This window comes from Dermacentor albipictus, chromosome 6 (assembly GCF_038994185.2).
Source record: "Dermacentor albipictus isolate Rhodes 1998 colony chromosome 6, USDA_Dalb.pri_finalv2, whole genome shotgun sequence".
Taxonomy (NCBI): domain Eukaryota; kingdom Metazoa; phylum Arthropoda; class Arachnida; order Ixodida; family Ixodidae; genus Dermacentor; species Dermacentor albipictus.
Window position 1 is genome coordinate 69,704,879 of NC_091826.1, and position 22,768 is coordinate 69,727,646.

Consider the following 22,768-nt stretch of genomic DNA (forward strand, 5'->3'; position numbering starts at 1 on the left):
AGGACATCGACAGGGACTGCGCTGCCTCCGAACGCTCAGATGAAGCCGCGAAAGTAGGGGACACTATACACTAGGCGAAATAGCATATACAGCGACACTATATGCGAAAGCAAAAAGCCCCCCGCTACGGGAAAAAACTGCTGCCGCAAGAACAAAACAAAGAATTGGACTAGGGGGAAAACGCACGCGGTTATCTATATATACGGCACGCAAAACTCGGACACCCCTGGCATCTTTCAAGCTCTTTGTGTGCGAAGCAGGGAAGAAAAAGATGGATGCTAACGCGCTCCAAGCACGTGGATACACAGCAGAAACTACGAACGGGAAGGAGGGGGGGGAGGGGGTAAGGAAAACGGAAACTGCGAAAAAAAAAGTGTATATAAGAAAACGAGCGAAGCGATGGCTAGGAAACCGAAACCAAGCGAAGGCCGCACGCAGCACGGACGCCGCCACACAGGCTTACAGACTCGACACACATTTATTTTTTTCCTCCTTCATCTTCTTCTCCTGAGCAAAGTATTTTCGCGAAAACTCGGACGTTCCTCCGTTCAACTCACGAGCAGCGCCACAGAAACGAAACAGATACATCAAAAAGAAAGAAAACGACTACAACGCAGCGTTCGAACGCGCTATCCTACTGACCACTTCGATGAGTCCATCGGCATTCGGAACACTGACGCGACCGCACGCGTGTACAACAACGAACAGAACCGTTAACACGCACAGCCGCACGCGCGATCCTTGCGTCAACTGCACTAGTACCGAGTATGACACAGTTAGCAAAGGCGGGCGGAGAACTGACTCTTGCCCGTGCTTTGCGCTGATGACGATAACGGTCTCTAATGGCGACCCCTTCTTGCTAATCGGGTTTCACCAGCGAGTACGAACGTTTGGAAACAGATGTGCTTTAATTTGATAAAGTTCGCCTGCCAATGCGACCCCGGCCAACGTCAGCGTCCAGTAACGTTGACCACGGCGTCACCGGCTTATCGCGACGCCATGACACAGATCACAGTTCACTGACGTCGTACAGCAATAAAGTTGGGTATATACCTGAGAAGGAAAACCAGTACCGCGAGAAAAAAAAAGAAAAAGTGAAAAAGAGAAAGAAATGAAGAGAAAGAGAAGAAAAATTGTCTTGCGTACTCGTCGCGTTACTGTGTTTCCTCCTCAGTTGAGAAGCAACTCGCCCAAGAAAATTTTGTGCTAGGCGGGTGATGACGTTGCTCATAAAATATAGACAAAGAGTGCTGAGCGCATCTATTAGCAGCGCTCGATCGTGACTTGTCGCGGCGATCACAAAAAACGTAGCGAGCCAATGTATCATGACGTCACAACACCTCCTCCATGGGTACGGAAACCGAGACCGATTCGTGGAGACAAGTATTAGGTAGTAAATTATTTAAAGCGCTCTGACGCTTTCCAGTGTTTCCCCTTTTTCTTTTTCTATGGCTCAGACAGCCTGGACGTCCGTTTCATTAACGCAACAAAATGACAAGTCGATAACGTCATTGAGTACTCCTATGAAAAGCAATTTATTGTTATTTTTATTTTGTTTGCCTGCAGCAGTAATAAATGCGTGTCCTCACACAGCATATAAAGCTAGGACACTGCACACATTGGCTGAAGACCACAACATCAATACTTTTTTTCTGGGGGGGGGGGGGGGGGGGGCGAGTTGGTTGAACATCTTGAACATATGGGCAACAGCGCAAACAGACGACTACAAGAAGGGAGACATCGCTTGGGTGTACGTGTCTCCCTTTTTGTGGTCGTCTGTTTGCAATGTTACCCGTACGTTTCACAAAGAAAGAGCACAAACACGCGTGCTTTTCTTTTGTCCATTGTTTTTATAATGGCATGTACATCGTCCACATTGCGATCCGCCCATGACAACACTTTAGTATTGTCTGAGAAATGACGTCAGTGCGACGACTTCGACAAAGGACGGCGCGATAATCAACGAGAGATTTCATGTTGGCACCGACACTGTCTACCTTTTCTGACTATTTTTCTCGCTGATACTCAACCTCGTTGTGAGCATACAACAGAAATGCGGCGCCATGAGTCTGCAATTAAATTCAGCTTGATCGACTTAGGCCTACACTTTCTTCCTTATAGCCAGTCTGCTATCGTCTATTCTAGTTCGCGACATCTGACTGAACCGACCGCTGAGGTCACGTGCTCGTCACCTTCACTGGCGATGTCCTGTGGAGGCACACAAGAGCAGGAGGTTTGGGCGAGTATGTATTATATAGAGTTACTGTATATGCCATCCGCGTTGAAAGCCTTACTCGCGTTAGGGTTCCTGCGGTCTACGGGGCTTCACGACAGACTAAGAATGCCGCACCCTACCGCTCTATAGTGTACGCGCTTTGTTCGTGCTTGTCTCTCTTTCTATCTCCCCCTTCTCTTGTTATCCCCCTTAACCCTTCCCCCTGCGCAGGGTAGGCAACCGGAACTACCTCTGGTTAACCTCCCTGCCTTAATTAGGCCTACACTAGAATATGCGGCAATTGTTTGGGACCCGCACACGAAATGCAACATCGATGCATTAGAAAAAAATTCAGCGAAAAGCTGTGCGCTTTATATTTTCTAAATACCGTTCAACAGACTCTCCCTCAAACTTAATGAAAATGAATAATATACAAACACTAAAATTGCGGAGGAAGATTGAAAGGATTAAGTTCCTCTATCTGCTTCAGAATAATCGGCTATCTCTAAATCCGCAGCAATACATACAACCACTAACAGGGCGATTAACAAGGCACCGGCACGCCAAGTCATTAACTCCGTATTTTGCCAGGACCAACACCTTTAAATATTCCTTGTTTCCTCGCACAATAACCGAATGGAATAACTTGCCCATATCGCTTCTTATTGACACTGGCAGCATTGAATCCGTTGATAGCTGAACATGCGACAGTTGAAAAGTGTTGTTTGCTCCTTTTTATCTTGTTTTGTTGCAGTGTTTCTGATATTGTTTAATTCTTTTTTTTTCCCTGAAATCATTCCAATGTAATTAATTGTTGCTCTTACTGTTTTGCTACTCATGTATTCTTGCATTTCCTTGTTGTTGTCTTTTTCTGTATTTCTGCCCCTCCTGCAAGGGCCACTACAAGGCCTGCAGTATTTTCTAAATAAATAATAAATAAATATTGCTACAGAAATTATACGGGCACTCCGGGCACATTTTCGCCGTCGCCGTCGCCGTGAGGTTTCGTATAAAATCCAACTGCAATAAGATGGCGTCTTGCGCGCCATATGCTGTAGGTGCGAGGCAGAGCGTGCAAGGGTGGGCCGAGAAGGTCGGCGGTGCGTGGCTTGATGCCTCCCGCGCGCGCCGAGTGTTGGAGGTCACGTGATGAATCGCGTGCTAGGTGTACCAGGGAGTCGGTAACGCGATCAAGCGCGCTCTGAGAGGGGGGGGGGGGGGGGTTGTACAAGTAAGCGCGCGTCTTCTTTAGCCCGGCCGTGGTTGTGCATGGCTGTACGCATGCGAGGCTGAACGCATACGTTACCCGCGTGCCCTATCTTGCAGGTAATCGGCGGCGGATGCATAAAGCTAGGTGAGCCGAGATGGCTGGTCGGTTCATGCGCGCTAGTTACATGCATACGGTAACTGCACCTGCGATACATTAGTGGTGCCAGGTTGAAGAATCTCTCCTCTATGCCTCTAGGCGCGCCGTCTTTCCCGCTCGCCTAGTGTTGGAGTTGGAATCCACGTGATCTCAAGTTTCGGAGACGCGTTGAAGCGAGGGACTGCGCGAGTAAGATCTGTTCACGTTTGCCTGTACACGCGTGACACCGTGCTTGCTAATTTATCAAGCGAATGTTTACTGCAATATATACGGCCGAAAAAAAGCTACGAACCTTACTTCGTGCAGTTGTATAATACTTTGCTATCGCTATGAATGCTTCGCCTGCCCGGCGAAACTGCGACGGTTTTATACTATTGACCATGGGGCCGATCCTGGATAGCCCTACAGAGGAAAGGAGGTTACCATCATTTTCGAGTTTGTAAAGGCGGGGGTCAAGGCAATACTACATTACTCGGGTCGGAGGATGGGTGCGCGAGAGCCCCCCTGAACTTCTGGACCCGCCAGTGCCAATGACAAGCACAAAGTAGCCTTTTCAGTCACCGCCCTTCGTCCTTGTGATTAGCAAAAGACCTTCCTACTTAAAAAGTACCATACGTAGCACAGACACGGCTGACTTCGACAGCAGGCGCGTCCGCCCAAAAGAGCGAGCTTGGCCCGGCTTTCAGGGCGCAAGTTGGCGCAGCGAACTGTTTGTCAAATGAATAACTTAGGTCGGCTTGCAAGAACACGCGGTAACACTCCTGCGGGCAACAAAGTTGCGTTCGCGTTCGTCGAGCTCAGTCGTCCTACAAGCTGCCACCGTCGCGTAGCGACATACTATACGGGGAACTCCCTGTGCAACACGCTGCTGCCATCACAAGGAGCGCTAGTTACTCCTCCCCCCCCCCCCCCGCCAGATTCCCTCCATCTTTCCTACCCTTCTCTCGCTGTCTTTCTCAAACACGCACACGACATATCGCTCCGAGAAACGCGCACGTTCCTAGAAACTCTCCATTCAAATCGCGCGCCACGTGCCCGACTTGGAGCGCAGCTGCGCGCTGTCACGAGGTTCTCTACAACGGGTGCCAGCCGCTGCTCGAGTCGCCAGACGTGGACGCACGCGAGCGCTGCATTCGAGGACTGGGGAGTGTGGTCAGTGTGTGTATATATATATATACGAGGACGTGCGGCAAGGCAGTCACAAATGGCTATAAATTGGCGCTAAAACGCGAGAACTGAGGCGACAAAAGGCGTCTCCCCGTGCACGCGCGCGAGCAGCTTGCGGGAACCGATCGCCTGCAGCTGCAGCTGCTTGACGCAAGCTCCCAGGTGGCGCTGCACGCAGCTAGTGATTAAACTACAGGTGCGGCTTTGGGTGCACGTCATTATGCTCTCCTAACAAACAAGCCGAAAAGAAACGCACTTCGTTTGTCTGTTTGTTGCTTTGGGTTGCTCGGCCCTTCCGTTCCTCTTTCTTTTTTTTGGCCGCATCTATAGCACGTGCACGTACTAAAAGGCGCGCTTTCTTTAGTTCAATGACGCCACTAAAATATTTCGCACCACGCGCCGCGTAAAAATACCGCCGCAATTGGTTAGCGTTATCGTCGAGTAATAAATAAGCGCTGGCCGCTTGTTCCTACGGCGGCACTAAACGCTTAGGCGCTCAAGATTCCAGGAAAGTACGAACTTCCAGGAAAAGGTCCGCGATACGTTGGGGCCCGTTTAGCGTAATTGAAAAACATCCCGGGCAGCTTCGCCACTGTCCTTCAACACGGCGCACCAAACCGGGAAAGCTAAAAGGCTGAGAAGCGAAACCGCGTGCTGCGGCGACAGTCTAGTAGGCGGAAAAAGGAGTGTATTCTGTCTTTACACCCATACGCACACTTTACGCCCACTTGCATTATTTAATGACAAAGTGCACCTCCTCGCGTTCCGAAATGGCACATAAATTTCGTCTTTTTTCTTTAACTGCAAGAAACCACTACAAAGAGCATGTACGCAAACAGCAGATACTTTGGCTTGTTGTGGAAGCATAATACGCGAAATGCTGTAAATAGGCTTTATCACTTTATTCGGGTGGAGGGGATGTTTGTGTACCATGCTAGTACCCGAACGTGGTAGCTATTACCACGCGTACGTTTTTCACCGAATAATCGTTGTTATCGACTTGTTGCTCAGCAAGACGCGCTAGTACCCCAAGATGGCGGCCCCGATGACGTCAATGCAAACCGTCTATAACTTCGAGAGCAGTTCGAAGTTTAAAAAAAACACCACTATATACCGCGTTTTACACACAGCAAGCAACGCAACGAAAGCTAGACTTCACTCACTGCTCGCATGCACGACCAAAAAGATATTGCGTCGCGTACGACAGATATAAGTACGCGTCGTAGAATTCGACGCAACAATCAGTCTTACGCTTTCATGTCGCAAAATGTAACGTGGCTACAACACGGAAGGCGTCGCAGATCTGAAATCCAGTTACCACCGAAAGAGCGGAGTGGCACGCCCTCTGCGACAAGTGGCCACAGCACACCGGTTGCGAACGAAACATAGTGCGTCGCATGTGCGCTGTACAAATAACTCGTGATCTGACGAAACCCTTACACCCACAAGTTGCAGTCATTCAGTAGACAACGCCGCTGATCAATTACAACTGCACAGCGAAACACACGGAGTTGGACTTGCATTACCGCACTACAGTATGGAACCAGTGAAACGGGGTATAACTCCGCGGCATCATGGCGACTGCAAACCTACACGCTATCCGAAGACAACCTCCACCCCTGCCTTTTGCTCCCTTCGCTCGCGCAAGCGCCAAGAGACGGCGGCGAGTCGAATCGGCAGCCGCAATAATCCGAGTGTAAGGAATGCCGACGGTCGCAACCCCTTCACCGCCCAAACCACGATGCGGCAGACGGCTTGGCTGCCGCCGCGGAGTAATCCTGCTCTCCTGGCAAACGCGCTCCGCGTTCCAGGCAATTAACTAACAGGAATCAGCGTTATTATACGACGAGGTGCGCCGGGAGGGCAGCGAAACAGCGGGAACTGGACACACAAGCATGCGCGAGCGGCGATGAGGGAAAGAGCGCGCATAAATAGTCCGGAAAATGCTCGGGGGAGCAGAGGGAAGGGGGGGACTGGCACGGCGGCTATGGAAGCGCGCAGGCAGGCCACCGGGGCAAACGCCGGGCGTTCGGCCTTCGCCGCCGGCGACGGGCCTGCAGGGGGCGTCGGCGCTGCTTTCGGGGTCGAAGGGGGCTGGGGGGAGCGGTTGCTTGCCCGAACCCTGGCCTGCAGAGGCAGCCATAAAGAAGTCTGCGATACTCGGAGGGAAGGGTGGTAGTCTACTCGGTTTGTCCACTGCAAGGCTCCGCGCTTCTTACACGAGAAAAGAAAAAAATGGTTGACGCAATCCGCGCGCATTCTGTCATTTATCACTGATCGTCAGAATCGCAGGCAGAAGGATCAACCCCCCCCCCTCCCTTTTTCTCTTTTAAAGCGATGCTTTTTTTTTTCCTCTTCCATGGACTTTTTCACTGCTGATGCTCAGTGGCGTAGCAACAGGGGGGGCCGGGGGGCCGTGGGCCCCGGGTGCAAGGGGCCAGTGAGAGGGGGGGGGGGTGTCATATACGTCTCAAGGCAACCCTCTTTCCGCCGGCTACACCCAGCGGGGGGGTGACAGAAGACCTATGGGCCCCGGGTGCCAGACGACCTAGCTACGCCACTGCTGATGCTGCCTTGCACGCCCCGTCGGGGGGGAGGGGGGTGCAAGGCAGCATCATCTCCCTCATCTCCCTCAGTCCTGCCGTGGCTGAGAGCTCACGGCAGGACTGAGGGAGATGAGATAGGCGACGTCAAGGATGTTTCGGTAGAGTGGGGTCACAATGCCCTTTGGACGACGTAATTAGGCGCGACCCCCCGCAATAGCATTGAAGGAGCTGCCCCGCTTTCTTCTGTGCTCACGCACAACAGAAACCACAGTTCAGGTAGGAGGTAGGGAGAATGTCAGAGACGGAGTAGAGAGTGAGAGAGGAGGCAGGGAACGGGTACAACCAGATCCCATACCCACACATTGCTCATTTGGCTCTCCTCAGTAAAGGAATGAGCGAATTACATGTCTCTGTGTTTTGTGTACTACATGTACAAACACAAGTGGTGCAGGAAAGGTAAACTTAACATTACATAACAACTATTGTTTGCCCTTAACATCACAGTCAAATACCGTCAATGCACGCAAGCAGCACAGAAAGCTTCACTAAGATTACCACAGTGCATGGGATCAGCATTATTTTTTTTGGACATGTTATCTTTTTGCTTTCAATGAAGGTGCAAGCTATATAAATCCTAGAAAAAATTGCTGCAAGCACCAGAGTGCCCTAATTTATTATAACACTAGTTTCTACGAATCAGTTTCGGTAAGCAAGTGTTGAGTGGGTCATGACATCGTGTTAAGATTGACCCCCTCTGCCCCCGAGATCACTGAAGCTGGCATGCGCAAGCAGTGCCAAAACAAACACATGGAGCAATCTCGTTTTTCTTCATGAATGCAATCGTACCTAGCCTTACAACCACATTAGGTCCGCAAGTTTTGCCCTGTGTCAAGGTGTCAATGATGCCAGTTCTGGCATTTCAAGACCAACTTTATTATCAAATTAAAGCATGCTATAGGTACGTATCCCTATATTCATGCTTTATGTAATTATTTTGCGTGCGAGGAAAGTATAGTAGCGTTTCTGCAACTTCCAAAGTGTGTGTGAGCACTCCTTTAAACTGCACAAATGAAGAGGTAGGGTAGGAGACCACACACGAGAGCAGACTCGCAATTAAATTTTATATCCGAGATCATTTACGGTGACAGCATTTACGGTGCTCTCACACTGGATACCACCACTTTTCCAATATTCAGTGAAATGCACAGATCTCTTTCCACTACAGTGTTGCCTCCTGTCGCCTTAAAAATACATGCATAACGCCACCACTCTCACAGTCTACGTGTCACACAAAACCCTGCACAAGTTACTCATTATAAATGTTGCTCGCTAGCTCAAGGGTTAGTGCACCCAACTGCCTGGAGAACTGCCCGTTGTTGCAGGGGGCAGGAGTCCAACACTTTTGGTGGTGATAGTCAGTCAGTCAGTCCAGTGTCTTTCGTTTTCTAATAATGCATTACCAACTAGCTCACTTATCAATCCTATCCAAACTCAAGTTCACGAGTGCAAGATTGCTCTGGAACAGGTCTGACTTCTTGCATGCAGCAGAATTGGTTCAAGAGCACAGAGAGAGGACTCGGGCGACAGTAAATAAAACAATTTTCATCATCAGTGTTTTAACAATTTTCTCCAGGTCACCTTCCCCTGTTCCTGATACTGCTTACAAAAAAGCAGGCAAATGTATTCACCAGTAGCAACGTCAGCAGCATAAGAAAAATTAAGTTTTGTACAAAGTGCGCAGAAGTGACTGCAAATGCTTCAGAACAGCACCTTAAGACAATAGGTACCCAGGAGATCTAATGCCTGTCAAACTGCAAACACAACATGCACATGGAGCATCCAGCACTATTCCTAAGGAAACTGTCACAAGAGCCGTTCCATCAAGGACTGAAGCTCCTGGACATCCTACTTCTAGTATTCATTGTCCCTGTTTCTTTTGTTTCCTCCTTAATGCCAGAGATGAAGGCCATCTTGTTCCTCTGACACGTGCTGGGCAAATCAAAGTGATGCGGCCAAATGCCACTTACAGCAAAGCCCAGAGTCATACAATAGCAGGGAACTATGGGTGTCCTATTGCAAGTGCAGATATCTTGGGTTATGAATAAAAATGTACATTTCTTTAACTTCTGGATTAAGCATGCGGGCTCTTCTAGCTGCAACGTAAAACATGACGCCATGGTTGACCATGCAATGGTTCCTTTACAAATCTTTGGCTTGATGTTGGCTTCAAGTGCTGCCTGTAATACGCATCTTACTCTACTTTATCACTGCCTTTTGGTTTATAGCTACACATACTTCTTTATAATTGTTTGTTTTGTATAAAAGTTCTTATAATTAAGCACTATTGTCACTTCTATAATTAAAATGTTGCTCTGTAGTGACATCCTGAAATAATTTATCTTGCTACTTTTTGCTGCCCTGCAACACAGCCAAAAGAAATCTTAATACAAAGCTTGCTTTGTATACCTTCCCGAACTTTCCTGACCATGGCTGCAAGCTGGCTGAGTGCTACTGCTGCTGTCTTGGCAAATAGCTAATACTTAAAAAAAAAAAAATTGAATTATTTACCCAATGCTGGGATCAAACCTTGGCCTCCTAGACATAGCTGTCCGATGCTCTAACCATTAGGCCACAATGGCACGTAAACTTGTATCGTGCCAATGCACTCTACAGTGAACTCTAACTTGAGTGAACTTCAAGGGATCCAAGGAAATAGTTCACTTAACTGAAAGTTCACTAAACTGAATGTTCACTAGAACACGGAACAGCAAAGGGCACAGCATGCTGATATCGAGTCAAAAGTATGAAATGCAATTTATGGAGTTATGTACATCAATATATACGAAGTCCAAAGTAGCTACGTTGCTCCCTATCACATTATGAAAAAAAAAAAAGAAATATAATCTTCAATTACACTGGTGCTCTTCAAGTGCAAGAAGTAACAAAGCTGTCCAGAGAGTCTATGTTTTTGTGCTTTACCTCTGGCATAGCTTGTTGCCAAGACACGAAGTCTCGCAATTTTCCAAAGCATCCGACATCCTCAGGCCTCAGCTAGAATTGCAGGATTTGAATCTACCTCTGACACTGTATCCTCCTTGTCGCATTCTTCTTCTTCGGAACAAACACTGGAAACAACTTCCAGAGCTGACAGCTCGGCACAGGTAACAAGCTCACTGTCACACTGCACATAGCCGCCGCTGGAGGGGCGATTTGGCGGCGGCGGGCATTGGCGATGCCAGCACTGCAGGGCACAAAACTTCACTGAACTGATTTAAAAAATGAGCATGGGTCCACTGATCAAGTTCGTTCAACTGAAATACTCGCTAGTGAGAAATTTATTTACCTGAACGATTTTTGCATAGAATGCACAGGAAAACCGCCGGGGATTTTCTAAAAGTTCGTTATTCTGAAATATTCATCAAACCAACGTTTGTACAACTGTGCGTGAGCTGTAGTTCTTTAAGATAATTGCTGTGTGTTGACGATGACAATGACGATTTCCGTGCTATGGCAAATGTCCGCAACGGGGGAATGGCCAAGAAGCGGGTGGTACATTTATAATACATAAGAAGAAATTGATAAATAGAAGCCAATGTAAAGGTCGTCACACTGTGTGGCACTAGTGCTGAAGAGCACCATGCATGCACGCCAGTTTCATTTATGCTAAAGATGTAGGAATGAAATGGGAAAATTTATAGCACTTCATTAATCGCTTTACGAAAACTTCACCACATGGCATGGATGCCAAAATGTGCACTGTATCTGCATAATTTTTTGTGTTGGCAAAACGACAGCATCTATTGACGCTATCCAAAAATGACTGCTTTGCTGTCAGAGGCAAGAGTCGCATAAGAACACTATGAGCAGAAGCAGCTTATAACTAGTGATCGTATAGAATGTAAATATGTAACAAGTTTTTCGCAAGGGTTTGCTTCGTGCCACCATGTCCATTTACAGTGGCATTCCTGTAATCACAGCCAGAAGTTGTTCTATGTGTTCACAGACTGAAGCAATCATCCCATGACATGCGTGCTGATTGCCGTAGAAATGTGGTTACCGATGGCTGTTTTGCAAAGCCGCACTAAACTTACGCCAAAAATCTATTCCATGTGGTCCGCCCTTTGGTCACATTTGGCATGAATAAGCAGCAGTAATGGTGCTCTGAAGGTTTCTGCTAATTAGCTTACTCTTTTTCAAAAATTCATCCGAGAATTCATATTCCTATTCACTCCTAGTGTGCTTTCAGCTTGCAATGCTTTTACACAGTTAAAATGACTTTTCCTGGTTTGGCACCATTTGGCATGAACTACATTTGCCCCCATCACACACACACACATCATGAGAAGACGACAGCACACACTTGTCCCGTGACAAAGGGAATAGCCTTGGTGTTAAATTGTTAGCACAGCACAACATATTTGCTGCCCTGATAAAGACAAGTGCCTTTGTTGAAACGTTGGCTTTCATGACATTCCTTGTTCTACCAATGTGAATCCCTTAAAGCCCCCATACCCTTGTGAACCTCTGTCCTACCAAAGACTTTAGACATCCTTAGTACACCATCATGGAATAAACACAAGCACATCTGCTGTGCTGGAACGCTCCTCCTGCTTAGGCCCAATGTGGCATTCATGTTTTCTACTGTCCACGATATGCCCCAGAAAGACAAAAACTTGCTAACGCTCTCCAAGACCTGGACAATCAGCCGCTTTCTGTGCAGGTGCTGCTGGAACATCGCCCCATAGCTGTTGGCCCATAAAGTGGTGAAGGCGTTTTGTGCTTATTGAGGACAACGGGCTTGTGTGAATGTCTGTGACTATTAATGTGATTTACATTAGACCACATGTGTCAGCGAACTCACCGCTAATTTCCTTCTTTCCTTCCCTCCTCTCTCTCCCTGTCATCTTTGTTTTCCCCTTTCCCATTCCACCGGTGTAGGGTAGCCAACCAGACGTTATTCTGGTTAACCTCCCTGCCTTCTGCTTTTCTCTTCCCTGCTCCCCCATGTTTTCTAGCAAGAAACAAATATGCACAAAGACTAAGGTAGGACAAGTGCATAGCTGAAAATTGTTTATTTGAGGCATTGGAATTTGTACACACACCATAGGGCGAAGAAAACTTCCTTTGTTTTGCTTTTCTTTTTCTTGTTTCTTTGTTTGCCCTCTTTTTGCTTCTTTGCCTATCACCTCTCCACACAAAAAAAAAGCTAAATTCTGGGGTTTTATGAGCCAAAACCACGACCCGATTATGAGGAGCTCCGGATTAATTTTGACCACCTAGGGTTCTTTAACGTGCACCAAATGCACGGTACATGGGCGTTTCTTGCATTTAACCTCTATCAAAATGCAGCCGCCACAGCTCAGGATTCGATCCCAAGACCTCATGCATATCAGCACAACGCCAAAGCCACTACGCTACCACAGCAGGGTGCTTCAGTAAATGCTTATCCTGCGTCTTTGCCTTCCTCTGTTCTCGTTTTGTGCTTGAAACCATGATTCTCGACACACAAGTCCCTTCCACAACTTAGCATGAGTGCAAATGCCCAGAACCCGGATTCTGACGACAAGGAGAGGGGGGGAAATGGCACAGACCTGTCACGTGACGTGGGGGAGGAGGAGGAAGCGAAGAGGAGAGAAGACTTCTCGCTGGGGGCGCCCTCGGCAGTCTCCAACGTGGTGGCCTTCTGAGCAAACAGCGTCGAAAGGTCTTGTACTCCACGCCGACTCACGTCCACCACCTAAGGCACACATGTACGAGAGGGAACAAGGAATGCCTTACTGATTGAATAATTGCTTGCAGTTTAACATCCCGAAACAACACTGGGTAAGAGGTGACATAAAGGAGTGTTGCTGTCAAATTTTGTGAATTTCGTGAACCCTTGTAGCATCAGTACAAATTAAAATGTGTACAGGAACTAAATGATCAGAATGCCCGTTAGTAGTAACTAGATGGAAGGGCGATGTGTAATCCCTCTGTAGTCTGTTTGTAAACGTGAAGTAGTCCCAAATGTATATGTTTCGGAGTCTGAATTAACCACTGTTACAAAAGCAGCAGAAAGTGGAAACGTAACAATGCATTGGAGCAGTTTTGGAAATGTTTGCGCATGAATTTACGCTGACAGCCGACAAGTGCTTTCACGTTGATACTCCAATGCAACGCAGCCACAGTGGCTGCGAATCGAAGATGAGACCTTGTGCTCAAAAGAGAAGAGGTCACCTACTCAAAGCTTGCGCCAGCCTGCGGACTGCCTCCACCTACGGGCAGATGTAGCCTAACATATGAATTTCTCCTGCAATTTATACTGCAGCCGATGTTAGTTTTGGACTTGACAAAGAGTAACCAAAGTGTCAAGATTAACACAGCTGTTGCCATTATTTAAAGTTACAGAACAGCTACTACATTTAAAGGTGAAAATTCACTTCATTAAAAAAGTTACCACGATTGCACATTAAGCTCATCACAAACATGCACATTTACACAGAAGGTTAAGCAACTGTTTTCAAGATGATGTTAGCAGAACGATTGGCGCAAATGTCATAATTTTACTCTATGTATATGACTGGCCATGAAAAATTTATGAAACCTGAAACCTGAAAAAAAGAAGGAAGATAGAATTCATACAGAAACAACATGGGTTTGCAGATTAAACAAGCAGTTCATATTTACATGTGCAACAACTAGAACACACTCATAATATTCGAAATAAAGATAACGTCTTTTAATGCTTCTGTGGTTCAGAAACATAAAAGGGGCCCTGAACCACCCCTCGTGCTTGATGAAATAACATAGTCCGTGGGTAGCACAGGCTGTTGTGAACATCTCAGCCAAGCTCTGCTGTTGTACGCGGTGTCAGGATTGGGGGCTCAATCCCATCGTCCGTGGTCCTTTGCCAAGATTGGAGTACGGCATGAATTCGAAGGTAGCTGGCCCATGCCGTTGTCCAACTTATTTACGCTGAGATCGTTGATGAAGTGAAGAACTGTTTCTCATCGAGAACGAGGAAAAGGGTTTATTTACAGAAATTAAATCAGTCTAACATGACTGCTTGAGAAAAAGAGTATCAGTCCAACATGACTGCATGAGAGAAGTGACTCAGTCTAACATGACTGCTCAAGAGAAGTGTCTCTAGCATTCGCACAACCACAGTTTTTATACACTCGATCCGCTGGCCATACGAGGCGGCGACTGTTCGTTTACTCATCACCAACTCGCCGCTGCTCTGCAGATCAGTTTACAGACACAAAGGCACACACATTCCGAAGCCCAAACGACGGCGTTGGAGGGTTGCCGTTCCGGGAATTATCGGTGCCGATCGAGGGTTGCTCGTTGTTCTGCGCCATGCAGAACCGTGAGAAGCCCCAAAATACGTCGTTCCCGTGGCAGCTTGTCCATGCGTGTCAAATCAGCTCCGCGTTGGGGAACTCCGGAAACATTGTTCAAACACCGAGCTCGTTCCGTCACAATGTCGATGGGGCGGGTGGAAGGCGCTGGATTCCAGCGCAAAGGCCGCTTCTTCGAACGCCTCCCAGCTGCAGCGACGGAGAGGGGGAGGTGCGCGTCGTGTCGCCCTGTCGTAACTGTGTGGCAATCTTGTTTCGCAGCTCGCCATTCTTAACAGCGCCTCCATGGCCCGGAAAGTCTCGACTGTCTAGCGCTGACAACCGCTAGGCAGGAAGAGAACGGCTGCTGGTCAGGGGGGGATTGATGTCTTGGCTCGCAGCGACCACTTGTGCATTGATGTCACCGCCCCAAAACATCCAGCAAGGACAGGCAACAGCAAAATGAACCCCACAACACGGCTCTGCGCCGAGATGACGTGCATTGGCTCTCACTTTAGACTCGCTAGGCTTCAAAAAAAAACAACAACATAAGTGCAGAAACAAAAAAAAATGCTACATTTCACTATGCCAATTTCTGAAGCAAATTCCTGCTGACAAATTCAGCAATTATTGGAGGGAATTCTGCTGAATGAGAGGGGATTTTCTTCGCCTAAAGAAAAGCTAACACTAGTAACCCTAAAATTTAGGCGGGACCCTCAAACGCAGAATTCAAATTAGCCTGCTCAAACCATCCGCATTGCTATGCAACTTTCCCTTCTTATATCTAACGGAGAAGTTGTACTCTTGGAGAGTGAGGCTCCATCGGAGCAAGCGGCCGTTTTTGTGTGACATTTGATTGAGCCACGTCAGAGGACAGTGGTCGGTCTCGAAGATGAACTTCGCTCCGTACAAGTAACACGACAACTTCTGGGCGGCCCAAACCAAACAAGCGCATTCCTTCTCTGAAGCGCTGTAGGCTTCCTCTCTTACATTTAGTTTACGGCTGGCATAGAGGATAGGATGCTCCTCGTTATCGTCGCCGACCTGACTAAGTACCACGCCCATACCTCTGTCGCTTGCGTCGCATTGAACTATGAATTCCTTTGTGTAGTCTGGCGCGCGAAGCACAGGGCGAGAAACCAATAGCGTTTTCAAACTTTGGAAAGCGTTCTCTTTGTCCTTATCCCAGTTTACGTTACTCGGTGCTCCCTTTCGGAGGGCGTCTGTTAGTGGACTTGCCAATTGCGAGTAATTCGGAATGTGCCGTTGATAGCACCCCACAAGTCCCAAAAATGAACGAAGGTCCGTTTTCGGGCGCAGCTGAGAAAATTCTCCAATCGTAGCTATTTTCAGCTCAGCCGGCCGTCTCATGTCCTGACCGACAACATGGCCCAGATAAGTAACCTGTGAACAACCGAACCTACACTTTTCCGCTTTCATCGTTAAGTCGACTTTAAACGTACGAAGCCTCGCATTCTTGTCGTAATAGACTTTGGCGTTCTTTTGAGCTATTGCCATGTTCTTTCCGACTAGTTCTTGGGTTGCGCTTAGCCGTTCCAGTAAATTAAGCACGTATTCAACTACGGTTGGACTCTCCCCTCTTTCCTCCCACATCTCGCTTAACATTCTCAGTGGAGACCGGAGTGTCCTCCCATACACTAGTTCTGCTGGTGAGAACCCTGTCGCCTCATGTGGAACCGTTCACAAAGCAAACAACGTTGCCGGCAGACAGTTCTCCCAGTCCTCCTTGTGCTCGTAACAGAGCGCACGCAAAACTCGCTTAAGCACCGAATGCCACCTCTCTACACTGTTTGACTGAGGGTGATAGACAGAACTGTGTATTAACTTTACCCCGCACTTTTGCAAGAATGTGGAAGTCAGTGCGCTCGTGAACACTGACCCTTGATCTGCCTGAATTTCGGCTGGAAACCCAACTCGTGCAAACACTGTCAAACGCGCGTCTACTACTTCGGTGGAGCTGAGCTCTTTCAAAGGGATTGCTTCTGGAAACTTGGTAGCCGGACACAGCATGGTAAACAAGTACCTGTAGCCTGATTTTGTTTTTGGAAGAGGCCCTACCGTGTCTATTACAAGTCGTCTGAAAGGCTCTGTTATTAAGGGCACTACCTTCAGTGGAGCTTTCCAAGTCTCTCCTGGTTTACCAGAACGCTGGCAGGCGTCGCATGATCTTACAAAGTTTTCTACATCTTTGAAACAGCCAGGCCAGTAGTATTCCATAAGCAATCTTTCCTTTGATTTGTTTATGCCTAGGTGGCCGGACCACCCATTTGCATGACAAAGACTCAAAAGGTCCTCCCTATACTTAGTAGGTATGACTAACTGATCTAAAATCCTACCCTTTCGATCTCTGTAATGCCGATACAACAATCCTCCTCTCTCATGTATCGTTACGTTGCGCCTAGCAATGCCTTCTTTAGCTGTGTCACGTAATTTAGCTAAGCTCTCATCATTCTTTTGCTCAGCTGCCAGTGACTCTCTATCCACGCGTAAGAGTTGATCAAAGTTCTTTGAGGCCGGTGATAATAATGACCCTGTCTCGCTTGTGAGTGCGTCTGCTTGCTCTTCCTGCAGGCTAGAACTCTGACACTCTAGTGCTACGCTCTCATTGAGCTGGTCAGCTGGCAGGCTCTCCTCAACTGTTCTTTTGTCCCTCGGGCCTAGCTCGGATTCGGGTATTGAAGTTATCCCCTTTTCTGCTTCCGCTGGAGGAGCTTGAGCATTTTCAGCCGAAAGCGCCGCGATCTTACGAGCTTGGCCTCGGGTCAATGCCTGTACTATGCCCTCTCCCAGTTTGAGCCCTCTGTCACGCAGTAACTGATTCGAACGATTCGAAAAGATGTAGGGATACTGCAGTGACAAAAATTTGGAAACTGCAGCCTCAGTGTCTAGCTCCCCGAATGGTCCACTGATTTTGACTTTGGCCATGGGCAGACACACGCTGTGTTCTTCTACAACCTGTTTTATCCATGCTACTTCTCCGGTGAAGTCATCTACCATCACGTAAGACGGATGGACAATGTCCAGCGTGGCGGCACTGTCTCTTAGCACTCGGCATGGTTTTCCATTAACTTGCAGGTCGTGGAGATATGGACTTAAAAGTTCCATATTCTCATCTTTTTCCTCCACGTAGGAAAAAACTACGCTAGACTTCTCGCAGTTTACAGCTATATGTCCCAGTTTGTGGCATTTGTAACAGCGAATTGGTCTAACAGATTCGAATTTTCTTTTCTGTTCTTTTTGTGCGGTTTCTCCGTTAAGTTTCTCCTCGCTCTTTTCTGCGGGCTTTTCCGCCATGTCTACAGGCTCGGATCGTCTAGTTTGCGCACCCTTTTTGAACGGAAATGGTTTCCGCGGTCCATTTCGACCGTCCCAGTTTCCCTCCTCGGCGTTCAACTTTCTACGGGTTGCGTACTCTTCGGCTAATTCAGCCGCCCTTTCCACAGTGTTTACATTACCTCTGTCTTGCACCCACAGTTTCACAGCTTGGGGGATGGTTTTGTAAAACTGCTCTAGACACATGCATTCAATGATCATGTCTCTGCTGTCGTACGCTTCCGCGCTTTTAAGCCACTCGACTAGGTTGGCCTTTAAGCTATATGCAAACTCCGGATAGCCCTCGCTATCTTTCTTGCCTGTGCTCCTAAACCTTTGCCGAAAAGCTTCGGCTGAAAGGCGGTATTTCTTCAGGAGACTAGCCTTAACTTTTGCATAATCATATGCATCCTGCACACTCAGTCTGGCGATTACTTCCGCCGCCTCACACGGCAACATAGACAGCAACCGCTGTGGCCATGTACTCGGGCCGAAGTTCATCTTTTCGCAAGTCCTTTCAAAATTGCTTAGGAACAAGCCTATGTCGGTCCCGACCTCAAATGGCTTTAATAGCCTGTCCATGCGGTATGATTCTGCCTCACTTGATCGTCCCAGAGCGCCTTCACTTCCTTGAGACAACTCCAAACGTTTGCTTTCAAGTTCAAGTTGCATTTTTCTTAACTCGCGATCTTTATCGCGTTCCTCCCTTTCTTTTCTCTCTCGTTCTTCTCTCTTTTTCAGAAGTTCAAACCCCAGTTCAACTTCTTCCTCACCGGCCTGTTCAGAAATGATATGCAATAATTCTGATTTTAGCATTTCCTTGCGTACATCTAGGCCCAGTTCCTCACCAACAATCAACAACTCGTCTCTCAGCAGTGTCCTTAACTCCATGACTGCTGCTTTACTGCCTTGATTCTGCTCTCTAAATCTAGCTAGGAAAACACAACCTAGCTAACACACAACAATCTAGCTTCCCTACTGTTCTAAACAGAACAACCACAAAATGAAGCCTAGAGAGTCAAAGCAAAAACCAAGCACTCACCGCAGATACAGCACCATGTCGCAAAGTCCATCCCACCGCTGCCACCAGTTGTCAGGATTGGGGGCTCAATCCCATCGTCCGTGGTCCTTTGCCAAGATTGGAGTACGGCATGGATTCGAAGGTAGCTGGCCCATGCCGTCGTCCAACTTATTTACGCTGAGATCGTTGATGAAGTGAAGAACTGTTTCTCATCGAGAACGAGGAAAAGGGTTTATTTACAGAAATTAAATCAGTCTAACATGACTGCTTGAGAAAAAGAGTATCAGTCCAACATGACTGCATGAGAGAAGTGACTCAGTCTAACATGACTGCTCAAGAGAAGTGTCTCCAGCATTCGCACGACCACAGTTTTTATACACTCGATCCGCCGGCCATACGAGGCGGCGACTGTTCGTTTACTCATCACCAACTCGCCGCTGCTCTGCAGATCAGTTTACAGACACAAAGGCACACACATTCCGAAGCCCAAACGACGGCGTTGGAGGGTTGCTGTTCCGGGAATTATCGGTGCCGATCGAGGGTCGCTCGTTGTTCTGCGCCATGCAGAACCATGAGAAGCCCCAAAATACGTCGTTCCCGTGGCAGCTTGTCCATGCGTGTCAAATCAGCTCCGCGTTGGGGAACTCCGGAAACATTGTTCAAACACCGAACTCGTTCCGTCACAATGTCGATGGGGCGGGTGGAAAGCGGCGGATTCCAGCGCAAAGGCCGCTTCTTCGAACGCCTCCCAGCTGCAGCGACGGAGAGGGGGAGGTGCGCGTCGTGTCGCCCTGTCGTAACTGTGTGGCAATCTTGTTTCGCAGCTCGCCACTCTTAACAGCGGTCTGTGGAGCTCGCAAGCGGAGCACGAAGTCACCTTTTTCGCAAACGCTCTCGTTTCAAAAACCCCATGATCCTCACTCTCTTTGCTGTGCTTTATTTCATCATAAAACACACTCCAATACACGGCTGCTATTGGTCGCTGCGCTCGGCTACACCGCGGCCGCCGTGAGGTGCCGCCACGAGTCCAGTGGCTAAGCGCACTGCGTCTCTCTAAGGACAGCCGCGTTTTGCTTACGTTTAGCGTGGCATAGGCACAAAATCGGAAATTTGAACTGCACGCCACGGTGACGTCTCCGCCGTAGCCTTCGCAGTGCAAGGCATTGGAGGAGGAAGGGGAGCACAGCTGAGGCAGTGTTTGATTGCTGATAATTCCGCTTCGGCTGAATGCATTGAAGTACTTTTTGCGGCAAAGTGGTTCTGAAATAGCCTGCCTTCACTTCAAATGTCTTTCTCCACTTCGATAAAAAGTGGTTCAGGACCCCTTTAAGCAGCAAGTGAATTTTTAGCATAAACTGAAATGCGACTGTAGATATTTGTAGCTTCACATTCCTCTGTTTGTACGGCAGTGGTACAATTTTGGTAATGTATTAGGTGAACCACGTTTACCTAATATACACAACATAATACACAACAATTTGCCACACTGCACACTGTATAACCCATAACCCAGGAGAGATGATCGCTTACCTTTCCCCATTTGGCCTGAGAACTGACACTGATTGCACCATCAGCACAAATTGCAATGCGAACGCGAAATATGAATTGGAAAAAAAAAACTTGTAGTACTTCAGTTACTTTATGCGATTATACGAGTCTAGGATGCAAAAGCTTTGCAGCCAAGTTTTTAAATGCATTGTGGTTTTATACTTCCATGCAGGTGTTCAAAACATATCAAAGTCAGAAATGCATGCAAACCATAATATGCAAACATGCATCATAGGCCAGTGTAATGCAACAATTCTATACAAATGGCATTCACCTTTGCATACTATTAATGGTCTGCGTTCTTATGCTGTCACTGACCACAGTTAAACCCAATTATAATGAACTGAGGCACCGTAAATTATCTTCTATATCGACCACAAAAAGCTTGTTAAGCAATGTTCACACAGAATAAATTCCTTATACTGAACTGGACATTGCATATATCAAACTCACAATGCCTACAACCTGCACCATAAAACAGCTTGCGGTGACTTTTCTTTCGTTCTTCCTTTTCTTGTATACTTTCTGAGCATTTTTTTTCTTTATGGTAGGGTAGAGCATGCTTGACAGCATGTTTGGAAGTAACCAGGTAGAGGGCTATGCTATGCATAAACCTGATTAAGAGCTGTATATCATACCTGTTTACTATGTTGGTTGTTTATATGGCTTGTGTGTGTCGCAAAAGTCTGCAGTATGGCTAAGTTTCCCAAGAAAAGGTGAGGCGTGCAGACAGGACACAAGAGAAGTGTCCTCGCCTCACCTTTTTTTGCATAATGAATCCTTACCAACTAGCTCAGTTTTCTGTCATTCCCAAGAAAATAGCTTTTTTTTTAGCGACGTATACGCACGCCTCTGAAGAAGTATTCCTTCTCTAAGAGCAGAGGCTCAAGCCTACATGCACTGTTGTTTGTGCATGTATAGGGCCAGTGAGGTTGATCCTCTGAACACCCGAGCCATGTTGGGTTGTGTGTCAGTGGCTGTTGCCTACATGCACGCCTACGCCTATTGTTTGTGCTTGTGTGGCGCTACAACGCGCTGTGTGCGTTGTCCGTGGCTGTTATATGTTTATTATCAAACTCGTGTGCCAAATAAGGTGTCCATCTGCAGAGAGCTTTTTTTTGGGGGGGAGGGGGGGGGGTACATGGCAAAACCGCCATCTGGTTATGAGGAACACTGCAGTGGAGGACTTCGGATTAATGTTCACCACCTGGGTTTCTTTAGTGTGCCCCCAATGCACAGGAAACATGCATTCTTGCATTTCGCCCCCAACGAAATGCAGTCACTGCATCCAGGATTTGATCCCGCAACCTCGTGCTTTGCAGCACAACATCATGGCTGCTAAGCCAGCGTGGCAGGTCCATCTGCAGAGTCTAAAGTGCAGTGGCAACACACTCAAACTAAGTGGAGCTGTGTGCTTAGGCAACTGCTGTGTTGTGTGTGATCGAACTGTTCACCAGTCAAGGTGACTGACGACCAGTAGAGTGTGAAGCACGGTTGCAACCAACGCGCACACGTGCGCTTCATCTGTGCGCCGAGATGGCTCAAGGTGAATGCCAACACCTTGAAATGCTTATGAAATCCAATCGATCCAGCGCTCCTGCAGCCTGCCCTGAGGACAAGAAAGTAATGCTGGGCAACTGCTGAGCAACTCCTATACATCCCGACATCAAACTCTATGGAAGCCCACTGCTGGCTTTAATACACCAACTTCAACGGTCACTACGAGCGGCATCGGTGTGGACAGACTGTTGCCGCACCCAGTTTAAGTTTACATACGTCACTCTCTTTATATTTAGAGGACTGTGAACTGTACATATACTTTTTCGTTCACTTTATCTCTTTAAAAACCAAACTAGCACCAAAATTTCATGCTGATAGTATGTTCATCACCCTCCCACAACTCGCAGTTCTTTATGCTACATGCATGCAGTGCAACAAAAGTGCCCATTGGTAAGCCAAGCATGAAGACATAAAAGCCCTACCATTAATCTCTCACCATGCTCCCAACCTGCACCTAATACAACTGCAAAAAAATGGTGCTTCAGATCATGCCTGCTGCAGCCATGTGACTTCAAATGAAAGGACTGTGTTGCCTAGAATACAGCGAGTCAAATTTTTGTAGAAATAATCTTATATGCAGGCCTTCTCAATATACAAGCTGCAGTAAGAATGTTAGGAGTGACATTAGGTACTAGTACAGAGACGCAAAATGACAGAATTGAATAGTCAATGCAAGTGAAAACATTCAACTTC

General features: G+C 47.5%; 1 protein-coding gene across 4 annotated transcripts in view; it reads right to left on the reverse strand.

The window, feature by feature from the left end:
* ArfGAP1 (ADP-ribosylation factor GTPase-activating protein 1) overlaps positions 1-22,768 on the reverse strand; it is a 70,926-nt gene that overhangs the window by 18,595 nt on the left and 29,563 nt on the right. For all 4 annotated transcript variants that reach the window (XM_065442556.2, XM_065442557.2, XM_065442554.2 and 1 more), the window contains one exon: positions 12,886-13,031. In XM_065442556.2, the coding sequence (XP_065298628.1) occupies positions 12,886-13,031 (146 nt within the window). The remainder of the gene's footprint in view (positions 1-12,885; positions 13,032-22,768) is intronic.